The sequence below is a fragment of the Nicotiana tomentosiformis genome, chromosome 2 (assembly GCF_000390325.3).
Source record: "Nicotiana tomentosiformis chromosome 2, ASM39032v3, whole genome shotgun sequence".
NCBI classification, from domain to species: Eukaryota; Viridiplantae; Streptophyta; class Magnoliopsida; order Solanales; family Solanaceae; genus Nicotiana; species Nicotiana tomentosiformis.
The window spans coordinates 73,946,889-73,962,652 of record NC_090813.1 but is presented as its reverse complement, the minus strand read 5'-3'; the positions used below and the strand labels follow the sequence as shown (position 1 = coordinate 73,962,652).

At 42.2% G+C, this 15,764-nt stretch overlaps 1 protein-coding gene across 1 annotated transcript; it reads left to right on the top strand.

The window, feature by feature from the left end:
* The first annotated feature begins 311 nt into the window (after window positions 1-311).
* Window positions 312-4,382, top strand: LOC138905083 (uncharacterized). The gene is made up of 6 exons (XM_070193586.1): window positions 312-671; window positions 1,152-2,059; window positions 2,636-2,781; window positions 2,855-3,891; window positions 3,994-4,045; window positions 4,246-4,382. Exons 1-6 carry the CDS (start codon window positions 312-314, stop codon window positions 4,380-4,382), a joined length of 2,640 nt encoding a protein of 879 aa, XP_070049687.1.
* The last annotated feature ends 11,382 nt before the right edge of the window (window positions 4,383-15,764 follow it).

Genomic DNA, 15,764 nt, shown 5'->3' with positions numbered 1-15,764 from the left:
GTGGGCAACAATGGGGACCAGCACCAAACCAGCAGTATAGACCCAACCTGCCACAACACAACCCCAATTCTAGAGGCGCACGACCACAAGGTCAAGTTATGCATTATCAAAGGCAGCAGGGCTATAATCAGCAGCAGCACCCCCACCAACAGTTGGCCTACCAACCACCTCATCAACAACAGGACAACAACACGGTAGAAATCAGGGGTATGCTGCAACAACTCATTGGAACAAATGGTAAGATGCAAGAAAAGTTAGCAGCACATGATTCAGCAATCAAAGGCATTGAAATTTAATTGGGACAACTATCTATGGCCTTGAACAATCGCCCACAAGGAACATTGCATGCAGATACAAATATTAACCCAAAGGAACAGAACCCAAATCAACTAATGGCAGTGAGTCTCAGGAATGGAAGAGATTTAGACAGAGAGCAAGAAGTTGCTCATAGGAGAGAGACTACGCCAACTACTCCAGTTACATTAGAGGTAGATGAGTCAGCAGAGCTCACCGAGGTTGTAATTGAACAAGCACAGGTTGACAAGGATAAGGAGAAAGACGGTGAACAAGTCTCAGAACAGGTGGCACCTCTTGTGCCAGAAGCTTCCAACAAAGAAAATACATCAAATAGTGGACAGATGTTGACTCCTACACCATTCCCTCAGAGATTGGCAAAACAAAAGAAAGATGATCAATACAGGAAATTCATGGAAATGCTTCGACAGATTCAATTGAATATTCCACTGATGGATGCTTTGAGGGAAATGCCAGGGTATGCAAAAATGATGAAGGACCTGATGTCGCAAAAATTTGACTTTCAGGACCTGTCCACTGTAACTCTGACACAGACCTGTAGCGCGGTAGTGACAAGACCTATGGCCCAAAAGGTGTCTGATCTAGGTAGCTTCACTATCCCATGTACTATTGGGAGTTATGCTTTTGCTAAAGTATTGTGTGACTTGGGAGCCAACATAAACTTGATGCTCTTGGCAATCTATACAAAACTGGGCATTGGCAGAGCTAGACCGACCTCAATATTGTTGCAACTGGTTAATCGCACAGTCAAAAGACCAACATGAATTCTTGATGATGTGCTTGTGCAAGTGGGGAAATTTGTAATTCCTGCAGACTTTGTTATTCTTGACTATCAGGTGAATGAAGATATACCCATCATTCTGGGAAGGCCATTCTTAGCCACTGGGAGAGCACTAATTGATTGCGAGACTGGAGAGTTAAAAATGAGGTTGAACAATGAAGAAATAATATTCAACGTTCAACAATCCATGAGGAGACCTAGTGAATTTGCAAACTGCTCACTAGTGGAGGCCGTGGATGTGATACTGCAAGAAGAGGATGAGACCCTTAATGTCAAGGATCCACTAGAAGCCTGCTTGATGAATTTGGTAGAGATGTATGGTGAAGGGTTGGCAGAGTGGGTCATGGCTCTCAAAGGTCAAGGATTCTGGAAAAGAGAACCTCAGTTCGAGCCCCTACGCTTAAAAGAGAGAGCAACACCACCTGCAAAACCATCAATAGAGGAGCCACCACAGCTGGACTTGAAACCGCTTCCAGCCCACCTCAGGTACGCTTTCTTGGGGCCTAATTCTATTTTGCATGTTATTATATCATCTGGTTTGCTAGTTGTGCATTTAGAGAAACTATTACAAGAATGTAAGACTACCATTGGTTGGACCATGGCAGACATAAAGGGTATTAGCCCAGCCGTTTGCATGCACAAGATTCTTCTGGAAGAGGGGCACAAACCTTCCAGGGAACATCAACGACGGCTGAACCCGAATATGAAGGAAGTAGTAAAGAAAGAAGTTATCAAGTGGCTGGATGCGGGTATCATCTTTCCCATCTCTAACAACAACTGGGTCAGTCCTGTCCAATGTGTGCTGAAAAAGGGAGGAATGACAGTCGTACAAAATGAGAATAACGAGTTGATCTCGACTCGTACAGTCACGGGGTGGGGGATTTGCATGGACTATCGGAAACTGAATACAGCCACTCGAAAGGACCATTTCCCGTTGCCTTTTATTGACCAAATATTGGACAGGTTAGCTGGGCGGTCCCACTTCCGTTTCTTGGATGGATACTCGGGGTATAACCAGATCTCAATAGCCCCGGAAGACAGAGAGAAAACATCCTTCACTTGTCCATATGGAATCTTTGCCTTTCGAAGAATGCCCTTTGGACTTTGCAATGCACCGGCTACATTCTAGCGGTGCATGTTAGCCATTTTCACTGACATGGTAGAGGATACTATGGAGGTGTTTATGGATGATTTCTCCGTGATGGGGGATTCATTCGAAGATTGTCTTCACAATTTAAGAAGAGTGCTCAAAAGATGTGTGGAGACAAATTTGGTGCTGAATTGGGAAAAGTGCCATTTTATGGTACAAGAAGGAATAGTTTTGGGGCATCGAGTGTCCAGTAAGGGAATTGAGGTCGACCATGCTAAGGTTGATGTGATTGAGAAATTGCCACCGCCCACTTCGGTCAAGGCAGCGAGAAGTTTCCTTGGGCACGCCGGGTTCTACAGGCGATTCATAAAAGATTTTTCCAAGATTGCTAACCCTTTATGTAAACTTCTTGAAAAGGATCAGCCCTTTGTGTTTTCTAATGATTGCAGGTTGGCATTTGAGGATCTGAAGAAGAGACTGATAACTGCACCCATCATTGTTACACCCAACTGGGAGCAACCATTCGAGCTCATGTGCGACACTAGTGATTATGCTATAGGAGCAGTCTTGGGGCAGCGAAAAGGAAATGTTGGATGTAGTGTTTGCCTTCAACAAATTCAGGTCGTACTTAATTGGTTCAAAAGTTATTATTTATACTGACCATGTAGCAATTAGGTACTTGATAGCAAGGAAGGAGTCAAAGCCACGCTTGATTCACTGGGTTCTTTTGCTACAAGAATTTGATCTGGAAATCCGTGACAGAAAGGGGACGGACAATCAAGTGGCAGACCACCTCTCAAGATTGGAAGGAGATGAAAAGAGAATGGAGGTTGAAGACATAACAGAGACATTCCCGGATGAACAATTACTTGATGTGACAATGGAGGAGACGCCATGGTATGCTGATATTGCTAACTATTTAGCAAGCAGTATTGTACCTTATGAACTCTCCTCAATTCAAAAGAAAATGTTCTTCCTTGATTGTCGAGCCTTTTATTGGGATGAACCTCTATTGTTTAAAATATGTGTAGATAACATGATCCGGAGGTATATCCCCGAGAAAGATCAACCTTCTGTTTTGCAGGCTTGCCATGCTTCACCATATGGTGGACACTTTGGAGGAATCCAGATAGCAGCAAAAGTGTTGGAATCGAGATTGTATTGGCCTACCCTGTTCAAGGATGCCCATGCTTGGGTCAAAAGTTGCGATGAATGCCAAAGGACAGGCAACAAATCTCTCCGTCACGAGATGCCAGTGACCACAATTCAAGAGGTAGAGGTTTTTGACATATGGGGGATCGACTTTATGGGGCCGTTCGTCAGCTCGTATGGTTACAAATATATATTGGTAGCGGTTGACTATGTCTCCAAGTGGGTCGAAGCGGTAGCTCTCCCAACCAATGATGCAAAAGGGGTAACAAGTTTCCAAAAGAAAAACATCTTCACACGTTTTGGCACCCCGAGAGCCATAATCAGTGATGGTGGAACCCATTTTTGCAATAGAGCGTTCGTACATCTGTTGGAAAAGTATGGAGTTCGCCACAAAGTAGCCACATCGTACCACCCACAGACGAGCGGGCAAGTTGAAGTGTCCAATAAAGAAATTAAAAGTGTCCTGACAAAGACAGTGCAACAAGGACTGATTGGGCGCAGAAGCTGGATGATACATTATGGGCGTACCGCACAACATTCAAAACTCCAAATGGTATGTCACCGTACAAGTTGGTGTTTGGAAAGGCATGCCACCTTCCGGTAGAGCTCGAACATAAAGCACTTTAGGCACTGCGATAGTTGAATCTGGATATAGAGATCACAGGCACCAGCAGAGTCACTGAGTTACATGAGCTCGAGGAATTCAGGTTCCATGTATTTGAGAATGCTAGATTATACAAAGAAAAGATGAAAATGATCCATGATAAGCACATCTTAGATCGGAACTTCAAGCCCGGAGATCTAGTGTTGTTATATAACTTGAGATTGAGATTGTTTTCGGGTAAGTCGAAGTCCCGATGGTCAGGACCCTTCAGAGTGGTGCAAGTGTTCTCAAGTGGTGCTGTAGAGATTGAATCCGAATATCGGACAAACAAGTTCACGGTAAATGGGCAAAGGTTGAAATATTACCTTGGAATGGTCGAAGAGAAAGGGGATAGAGTGGTGATAACTTATGAAGAGCCCCAGTACGTGAGCGAGGAGTGATAATGAAAGCCAGCGTCATGCCGCGACATTAAATCAGGCGCTTCTTGGGAGGCAACCCATGGTTTATTGTAAATCGTCGTGCCGCGACATTAACTTAGGCGCTCTTTGGGAGGCAACCCATTATCTTCTTTCTTTGGTTGTTATAATTGATTTTGAATGAATTTGACCAATCTACTAGTGTGCAGGGCAAATATTATGTGCATCGGAAGGATTCAGGGGTCGAAATTAACCCGAGAATAGGTAAAAATATGGCAAAGACAAAAATTGGTTGGAGATAGAGATCCGCGGCCGCGGATTGGACCGCGGATATGGCCACAGATTTTGGCCTGTGTTGTGTCCCCCATCCGCAGCCGCGGATTTTTGGCCCCATTCTGCCCAGAATCCATGACCGTGGATTGGACCGCGGATTGGGGAGCATATTTGGGGTGTGTCCAGGTAACACGCAACCTTCAAGGAAGAGACGCGCTACCGGGGCCTCATCAAGTGGTCATGGAGGCTCATCTCGGGGACGGGCACCGGCTAGTGCAGCTCAGTTTGATCATACCAGGTTTGTCTCCAGATCTGCCCAAGACCATTTCAGTTTGAAGGCCACTAAAACACCTGTACCGGAAAGGGGTATTGATAGGGCGTCCCTCCAGGATGAGTGCCCTAATATGTATCGGGAGTTGATCAGGCACGGATTGGACAGCTTTTTTGAAGAGACGGAGGAGGGTAACTTGATGCTTGTTCGGGAGTTCTATGCCAACTATCTTGAACATGAGGATAGAATATGCACTGTACGACACACGAGGGTGGATGCCTCGATAGAAGCCATCAGGAGAGTGTATCGATTGCCTGAATTAAGTGGGGAGGAGGATTTCTATGATAGTTACAGGAGAGAACGCATCACATGGAACAGGTTTTTCAGAACTATCTGTGCACCAGATAAAGAGGTAGTGTGGGTTGTGCCGGGATCGAAGATACACTATGCCTCACTCACTTTTGAAGGAAAGTGCTGGTTGTACATCATCAATAATCGCTTGCTGCCATCCCACAACACTACAGAAGTAAATGGTCCGAGAGCTACCTTGATTTGGTGCTTCGTGAATGGCCACGACTTTGATGTGGCCAAGGTTATTCAGTCTGAGATGTTCGTCCGTTCAACACAGAAGAGGTATAGGTTCTTTTTCCCCTCTCTGATCACTAGATTATGCCGGGCATCAAGGGTGCCTGAGAACCCAAATGCGGATGGCATGGTAAAGAAAGAAGCAAAGTTACGGGCAGACAAAGTGACCATCCGGAAAGACCCGATGGCACCAGGGGCAACTCATAGTGACGATTCTAATGCGTCGGAAGAGGGAGATGAAGGGCAGGAGGAGGTTGAACTTACCTCACCCCTACAGGAACAAGCTGCAGTGGCTGATGGACCATCCCAGGTGCAGACGGAGCCCGCAAATGACAGCCCTAGAACAAGACATGGCAGGACTGCGCACTCCCGTCACGAAATTGGGGACTAGAGTTGATGCTTTGGCCACCCAAAATGCGAAGTCAGAAAAGAAAATCATGGGCTGGCTGCGTGTGCTGGGGAGAGCATATCATCTCGACCTTGGCACTGTCTCCGATCAAGACTGATCCAATAGGGAAGTTCCTTTACCTCACATTACTTTACTTTGTATGACATGGGGACATGCCATATTTTTAAGTGTGGGGTGGGGGATACTTTGTTGTATGTTGTATCTATATAGTTTCGTAGTTTATTTGTATAAATCCATTTTGACTTAGCCTGACGATGGATATCATTCCACGGGTTTCTTGAGTGACTAAAGTCGAAAGAAAAAAAAAACAAAAAGATTTTCTTTTGTAGTAGTGTATCAATTCCCCCTTGGTTTTTCTTTAAACCACGGTTCTTTTCCAAGGGTTTTGTTTGAACCAGGTGTAGTTAGATTTTTATTTTTAGTTAGGAACTTATGGGCTATGGGCAGAATTAGAATAGGATCCTGTAATTTCGTAATGCCTTGAATATAGCGGTTACTTTAGTGTGACGCTTAGGCTCATTTGTTGACTCTTATAAGAAGGCCTTAAAATGTATGTTCTTAATTTGGCTTAAGTACCCTGATCTGAGTGTTTGATGATCTAATCTGGAATGAGTCATGTGCAATGTGTGTGTGAGGCTTGTTATATTCTGTGCACAACATTTAACGCCTAGAACTTGTCCCATATGTCTGCAAAGCGAAATGGTAGTCTTGTTTAGTCTGGAAAGTGATATAGGCATTTCTTTGTTGAACGATAGATATACATACTCCATCCACCTATTTGCTATGTACCATAGTTAACCCCGTTGAGCCTGTAATCCTGTTTCCTTGGCAACCACATTACAAGCCCTATCCCTTGTTTGAATTGACCATCTTTTTGAACCCTTTACCTCTCGTAAGCACTTGAAATACTATGAATTTACAAAGGATAAAGTGTGGGGTAGTTGGTGGAGCTTTTGAGTGAAACTAGGGAAATAAGGAGAAAGGTATATCTTGTTGGAAAAAGCCACTTGTGAAAAAAAAAAGAGAAAAAAAGAAGAACATTATTAATAGTATATCATGTTGATTGGTAATAGTTCTTTGGTGGATTTTAAGGTGATTGTGCTAAAAGAAGAAGTGTGGGGGTGGTATATGTGGTGTTAAAGATGAAAATATTGGTTTAACTTAGGTGTGGACTTGATTGTAAAATAAATATATTAAAGTGCTTAGGGAGGTGTAGTCACTATTATATCTAAATATATCCTACCCAACCTGCAGTCTACATTACATCCAAATAAAGTCCTACTTGATCCTAGACCGAGTGAGCTCAATTAGTAGAGTCGTACACTACGAGCAAGCCTATGGTACATTTTCTGTGACACAAGAATGTCATTTCTGAGTGTGAGTGAATTCTGTTCCTTTTAAAGTTCCTTAGTGCGTATGAATTTTACTGATTGTGAAATGAGTCTCTTTTGTTGTGAGCAGACACTTGATTCATGAAGTAGAGGTAAGTCTGGACATATGAATTAGAGTAAGTAAGTCGGTTAGGAACATTACGTGTCTAGAGGGAGTCAACTCTTAAGGTGTGGATGTTGCATTAATGTCCTCAATTTATGTGAAATATTCTTGGTGTGACGAGTATGGAAGTCGCTCAGTGAAGTTAAGCCTCTTAGAGTGTGGTTTGATTGCTCAGGGACGAGCAATGGTTTAAGTGTAGGGTGTTGATAGTAGGCTATATTTATGCAATTTAGACACTATTTATACTCTAATTTAGCCGCACCTTATTGATATTTGAATGCTAAAAGATAACTAAATGCTCTAATTAAGAATTTGATGCTTTGCAGGAGCTACTCCGAGCTAGGAGGGAGCTAACGACTGTTTTAGAGTTAACATGGGGTGTGGAAGGCCAATCGAAGGTTAGCCCGGTCGAAAAGGAGCGATAAAAGCAAGCGAGACGACCCCTACAGGTGCACGGCCGCTAAGTGGGCCGCGAATAGCCCCGCGAACTCAAGGCAGTGAGGCAGTGGAAATTCGCGTCCGGATCCGCGGCCGCGGACGGGTGGACGAAAGTCAAACACGCATGGTTAATTATGTAAATTTTCTATGCGACTAACCTAAACCTATATGAAGCCTAAACTCGCCCAGAAGTCAGATATAGCTAGTTTTAGAAGATTTTAGAGGCAAGAACAAGGGAGAGAAGACGGATAATTTCCTAAGAGTTTTCATCTTTTTCTTCATACTTCTATTTGTTGATTATGAATTATTTTAGTAATTTATTTTCCATTAATATGAGTAGCTAAATCTATTATCTAAGGTTGATGGAACCAATTGTTGGATGAAGTCTTGACTCTATTTTATCATAATTGAGCCGTGTTTGTTCTATGATTGTTCAATTACGTATTGTATTGTGGTTAATTGAAAGGGCCCTCGATTAATCGTGTCTAGTTACCTTGTGTTGCTTGAGAAAGAATACTTGGTTAGATTGTTGTTGAACAACACCACTTTTGGGTAAGTTAAGAGATTAATTACTTGAATTTAAAAGTGAATTTAGAAATAACGAAGCTTTGGTGGGATAATTCTGAGTTGCATAAATTGTTAACTAGAGTAGTTCGAGAGAATGCTTATAGTAAATTATCGTAATTAATCTAGAGATAATTACGGTAGCCCAGAACTCATAATCCTCATAGAGTATTATGCCAAAATTATAGCTAAAGAGTTCAGAATTAATCCGGCAATTGGGAAAATCAATAGCCCTAGATCCTTTTACCCTTGAATTTAATTTTAGTCTTGATTATTGCTAATTGTTTGTTCTTGCATGCAACTCTCCTCCTTTAATTTCTCATCACAAAAAGGAAAAACAAAAACGACAAAATATTTAACTATGTCATAATTGGAATTTCTTTAATCGGTTATGGGTCATATTTACCTATGTACTCTTTAAAAAAGGTTATATTTGCCATTCGTTATATTTTTTTGATATATTTATCCTTATCGTTATACTCTAGGATCATATTTGTCCCTCATCCGTTAGATCGCCATGTCCCACTTTTGTTTTCCTACATAGCGCCTATGTGAATTTCTTTTTCTTCCAATTTAAATATTGTCACCTATTTAAGATAATTTAACCCGCTCACCCAATTTAAATAAGATTTCATTAACTCCATTGTTGTGCAACTTCTCGTAATTTACTTTGTTTACTGCAATAATTGTGAGCCGTATTAGATTAGTGATTTTGAGTTCAAAGTTATTGTTTGCCAATATGTTGTCGCTGCTATATCGCTATTATATTTCGCACAATCTTCGTAAATGTCGTATCAAAAAATTGCTTTCGTGGATCAATCATGGTCAATTGACCAAGTTTAGACTTTACAGAGTTGTATCTCTACAAACACTTCAAAATATCATTGAGTGATTCATGTCTCCTAACTCCTAAGTATTAAAGAGAAACAAATTAACATAGACAAAGGTAAAATAATTAAATAAATCAATTAGAGATAACACTATAGTTTCATTCACTCACTGTCTAAAATTTTCTCGCTCTCCGAAAAATATGGAGTTGACCCGGAGAAGAGAGATGGACGAGTGTGTGTGTGTGGGGGGGGGGGGGAGAATTAGGATTTTCATTTATTTTAGTTAGTATGTCTTATTTAAATTGGGTGGGCGGGTTAAATTAGCTTAAATAGGTGACCTGACCATATTTAAAATGGAAGAAAAAGAAATCCACAAAGGCGCCATGTAGGAAAACAAAGGTGGGACATAGCGATTTAACGGACGAGGGACAAATATGATCCTAAAATAAATTGTAAGGATAAATATGTCAAAAAAGTATAACGAAGGAAAAATGTTACCCTTTGTGAAGAGTATAGAGGCAAATATGATCCTCAAGCATAATGATAAGGATAAATATATTAAAAAATATAACGAAGGACAAATATAACCCCTTTTAAAGAGTAAAGGGGTAAATATGACCCTTTTTCGTTCTTTAATTATTGATTTGCGAACCATACATAATATTGCAGTTGCATATTCTGGTGGTTTATTTAGGTTTCACTAAGACGTACGTATCTCTAATTAGTTAAATCATGTCATTATATTAACATATATAAGAAGAAATACAGACAATTGATATAGCAGCGAAGAACTAACTTCTGGTATTCATTAAGTTAATGATTGTGATTAGGCCACAAATGATTCATTACATGTTAGGTATATTAACTTTTCAGAACTAAGCAACTGGAGTCTTCCATTTCATCATATTGACACTGGCAGGTATCTTTTTGTTTCTTAATATGGAGTATTAATTAATTCCATTGCCTACGAATTATATCAAAATAAAGTATGTTTATTTAGTCAAGCTAAAGGAATCATTCCTAATTCCCACCAAAAATATCTTACTTGAAAGGATCTCATACTTAATTGAACACATAGGTTAAAAATGTCATGAATTAGATCTACACATTAATTTCTTCGATCAATTAAATCTTGATACAGTAGACTAATTAATTTAATTAACAATATTAGCAGGTCATTCTATTGAGAAAAGAAATTTTCTTTTAACAAGTTCACTGAGGCACTTGTGTGTTACGCTCCCAAATTGGGGTGAGCCATGATTCACATCCAAACCTGTATGATCGTTGAGTGAACCCTGTATTAGCGGACTGAACGTCTCAAGTAAACTTAACGTTTAAATAAAAGCTAATCAAATCTTTAACCATTAAAGCCGAAAAACTAAATCAAGGGATCTATTATATATAATAAGTCTGAGCATTGTTTTCCTCAATAAAACCGATAGCTTATGAGTTCAATACAAGCAAAGAAAATAATACTGAACAATAGCCATGAATATAATGGCTGTGTTGAAGTGCTAGGATGACAGTTGTGCATTGTGGGACGCTGAGAAACTAGGGCAAAAGACTGAGTGATAGGCTGTTACTTTAGCATAGTGTTAGTTGGGTATTAGGAGTTTGTTATAACAGATTTAGATATAGATTTAGAGTTAATTAAGAGAGCTGGTTCATGTTTATATATACACGTGTAAATAGCAGTAGAGGCAACTCATTGTAATTGATTTTCTTTTCTCTCAATACACCGTTGTTCGACCAAAAAGAGTAAATCTTCGATTAAACTAATTAATTTTATGTAATGAGGGATTAAGCCTAGTTGATAATAATATCCCTAGATTTATAACTAGCTAACACAAATAACACAGGATAGTGTTGGTGGGGGATTAAATGCGGTGTGCATTTAATGTTTCAAGAGGAGTAATGATGGAAGAATATCAAACAATAAATAATAATAAACGACATTAACGTAAATAAGGATAATGATTCACCCAATATTGAATGAGGTGGATGATTCTTCTTTCTGATAGTGATGAGTGATAGACAAATTCTAAAATATTGGAACTATTCTCAGATCTGATGGAAAAGTCTGGAATAATGGATGGTAGAATCTTATTAGAAAGGTAGTGTTTGTATCTTTTCTAGAGAGAGTCTTCTTCTCAATAAGTGCTCTTATCCGAAAGAAATATTATATACCTTTTCTCCTTATCTCTTTTTCTATTTATACAGGACACATCCCCAGTCAATCCTAAAAGTACCAGTACATAGAATATTCAGTGGAATACTCCCTTGAATATCATATTACAAAAACTATCCGTTAGTACCGTCCTTGATACTTGACCTTGGCCGTTATTGACCGTCCGGCTACGAGCCCCGCTGTCCACTAGTCGGCCTCGACCACATCACTTTTCATAATACCACTCCATGATAAATCCCATTGAGGCAGATTTTGACCTATACAATTAGTCCCTCCGCTTATTGATGTCGACCCTAGGCGACCTCGATGAGCGAACTATATTAGTTATGGTTGAGAAGTTTAGATGAGCAGGTCGAGTAGTAGCGTTTCAGACGGGGTGGAAACGTGGCCTTCCGTGAGCCGCAACCCAGGGTCACGTCGTTTCAGAGTGACGTCATGTCATCATACATCATTATTACGAGTTTTCCCGATACCTTGCATCATTTCCCGTGCCTCTACCGCTTTGATTCCTGAGCTGGGTAACGACTGTTTGCGTTCTCGGTATTGATGCCTGAACTTTTATAAATAGGGATACAAAATCCTTTGCCTTACTCTTTGCAATCTAAATATTGGACCTTAATACCTTCTTCTTCCTTCCTCATTCAGAATCCTTGCTCTTTTGATCTTACTTCCATATTCTTGCTTTCACTGATTCTGGCGGCTCATGCTACTCTTGACTCTTCTGTGTTTACAACCTTTTTTATTCATAAACAAAGATGGTTAACGTGTCTTCCGGTTCGAGGGGGGGTACCTGACCCTGTTCCCTTGGCAGTGTGCATGCCTCCCCATGACGATGGGGATGCCATTGTTGCTGAGGATGAAAGCTTTCCTATGGTGGAGGAAATAATTTCCCGTAACGAGAAGGGTAGATATGACTTTTCAAAACTGCCCGAGGATGACCCTGAGGCCACGGAATCGGTGATGGACGTGGTTGCTCTTGTTAATTTCAGGGAAAAATTCAAAATTCCGGCCCACATTGATTTGGTCCCGGCTGGTCGTGACGTGGTGCAGATTCATCGCCATGGATATTGCGTATTCTACGCGTATCCGTTCTATGTGGGCTACTCATTTCCTCTTCTGCCATTGGCGGAGGAATCTTTCCGCTACTACGGCACCTGCCCGACCCAATTTTCACCTTACATCTACAAACTCATCTGCATATTGATGAAGTACGTGAAATTGGCCGGCCGCGGGATCTCTCTTTGCCACCTGATTCACCTCTTCGCTCCCAGTTTCTATAGGGGAACGATGTTGCATCTTCGTCACCGAGGAAGTAAGCGTTTGGTAGTGAAGATGGACGATAAATCAAATTTTCGGTTCTGGCTTAGCTACTTCTACGTCAAGACCGAGGACGTGGTGACAAATGCGAATGGCTTTCCTGAGGCATGGAATTATGCTCGTAAGTATTTTTTTACTAAGCATTTATTTTGCTCATTGCGATTGTAGCCTAACACTCTGCCTTTTTCTCGTTCAGCTGAGACTTCGCCCCTCCTTTGGTTGCGGATATTCATGACTGGGTTAGCCAGGTCTTGCCTCACACAGTGAGGATTCACGAATGGTCGGCCTTTATCAAGAAGTTCGTAACCAAGCTTTCAGCGACCGGTGAGTTTACCTATTTTGAATCTTTATTGTCGTGGCCTTCTGGTCGCTTGCTTCTTATTGTTTTGTGGGGATCGACCTCTTAATCTTCTTTTTCTTCTCTTTTGTTTTTAGCCCGGGGATCCTCGAGAAGGTTGAAGCCTCTACTCCTACGTTTTTCCAGATGAACACTACAACGGGGTCCTCCCCTGATGTGACTGTGGCCAAGATTGCCCATCCATCCACTTCTATTCGGCCTCCGGTTTCGCCTAGATCGGCTCGATCGTCGACGGTTTCAATACCAGAGACTCCGGCCTCTCCCTTGCTTCATTTAATAGTTGAAGAGTCTTCACCGATCAAGGAGGATTTGGTCCCTCGTAAAAGGAGGTCGGTGGACGTCGGTGATGGGACAATCCGAGCCATAGATTCTACAAGGAACGAACGCAAACCGGCCTCCGTTGTGCCTGAAGACAATGCAAATTTTCCGTCCGAGGTCCTGCCATCAGCGGAAACCGCAGAGAGCATGCCCCTTCTTGATGCCAACGTTGGAACTGGTGGAGTGTCCGTGAAGGTTCTGGGTACTGTGTGGCGAGATGTGCCATCATCCTCGCGGCCCGTTGATATTCCCACCTCGTTTACCGATGAGAGAGGTAAGGGGGTTGCTGAGGATGGTTACGAGACGACCTCCGATATGGACCCTGAAGAGTTTAGGATGATGGGAGAAGGACTCACCCGGCTCGAGGTGAGATTGAAGGGAACCGCATGGACCATTACCGGGATCTGCTAGTTCATACGGAGGACATGGTCCCTTCTCTTGGTCTCCTCTGTTCCGACGTGGAGGGTAAGACCCTTGAGGAACTGAAGGATTCCACATTGTCGAGGAGCATAGTCGGCCTTGCTCTTAGGGTAAGTTGGGTATTTCATTTGTATGTTCGTTCATGTTGAATCTGATTTTATTCTAACTCGCTCTGGTTTTCTTTTCAGACCGTAATTATGGAGATCGAAAGCTCCCTCCGAGAGGAGAGGCGGAAGGCCATTTTCCAAAAGATAGAGCGGAAATATCGCGAGTATCGTGATAAGCACCGCGAGCTTTGCATGCGTCTTGGTGGGAGTAGTAACTTTCGGGCTCTCCAAGATGAGCTAAAGGAGAAGGATGACGAATTAGTAAAGGTCATCGGACAATGTAGTGAGCTCGAGGGAGCATTGAGGGACAAGGAAGAGGATCTCGAGGTGAGCAGGGGAGTCGAGGCCCATTGCGCCGACCTTCAAGCCCAAGTGAGCTCGTTGCAGCCGAGCTCAAAGAAAGTCTAATCAAGGCGAATGCTCTGGGTGGTGAGCTCACCGAGAGGATAACGGACTTAGAGAAGTCGGAATCGGATTGGTTGGGGGCTTTGAGGCAAGTAGAGACATCGGAGGCCATAATTTGCATTCTTTGTTCAGATTGGGCAAGTGATTTGGAGATGGAGAGTCTCAGAGAGGAGCGACTCTATGAGCGCATAGGGGAGTTGGAGAAAGAACATTTGGGCCTTGATGAACGAGTTATCGCCCTTGAAGCCGAGAAGTCCCAGTTACTGGCTCAGCCTTCCTCTTCTCGCACTTATGCCTTTCCTGACATTCCGCGAGATCTATATGAGATCTGGATCCACACCGAGGCCCAACGGGATATATTGAGGGACTTGATGGCGGTAGGGAAAGTTTCTGAGGCCGACTTCGAGGATGTTCGCTCTAAGGCACACATAGTTTGGACTGTTTGTGGCTATGATCCTGCTACACCGGAGGCTGGTGATGGCGAGGAGGACACAGGCGTGGACGGGATTGAACAAGATGCCTGGTATGAGGATGAGTATTCTGAAGGCTGTGGCGATGGTACTGGCGGAGAGGCGGGTGGAGATGACCTAGGCAGTCAGATAGATGACGTTGCTAGGTTAGGTGGCAAGTAGTTATTTTTCTTTCTTTTTTCTTGTAAGTTTTGTACATATTTTTGTGGGCATCTGTTCTAGCCTTTGTAAAAAATATATTTTATGAAATACCATTTTCGCTGCTCATACCTGACTCTTTTCCTTCTGTTCGGGCTTGTATGCCTCTTTTTTTTGTTTTGCCGTTTGGTCGCTTTAGTCGTAAGAACTTGGTTTATGTGTGTTGAACGAGGTCGAAACAGAACTAAGTTTCGGTCGCGGCCGGGGGCCGGTATATGTTAATTTGAACGAGGTCGAATGTAACATATATTTAGTTAGTTTGAAACGAGGTCGAATGTAACTTAATTAATCCGAACGTGGTCGAATATAACCTATACTTACTTAATTCGAACAAGGTCGAGTGTGAGTTAATTCGAGTGAGATCGAATGTAAGTTTTATTTAATTGTGGTTGATGGCCGAGCGGGTGTTGATTCGAACAAGGTCGAATGTAACCCGTACTTAGTTAATTCGAGCAAGGTCGATTGTGAGTTAATTCGAGTGAGATCAAATGTAACTTTTATTTAATTGTGGCCGAGGGCCGAGTGGGTGTTGATTCGAACAAGGTCAAATGTAATCCGTACTTAATTGTGGCCAGGGGCCGAGCGGGTGTTGATTCGAACGAGGTCGAATGTAACCCATACCTAGTTAATTCGAGCAACGTCGAATGTGAGTTAATTCAAGCAAGATCGAATGTAACTTACTTAATTATGGTCGGAGGCCGAGTGGGTGTTGATTCGAATGAGGTCGAATGTAACCCATACTTAATTATGGCCGGGGCCCG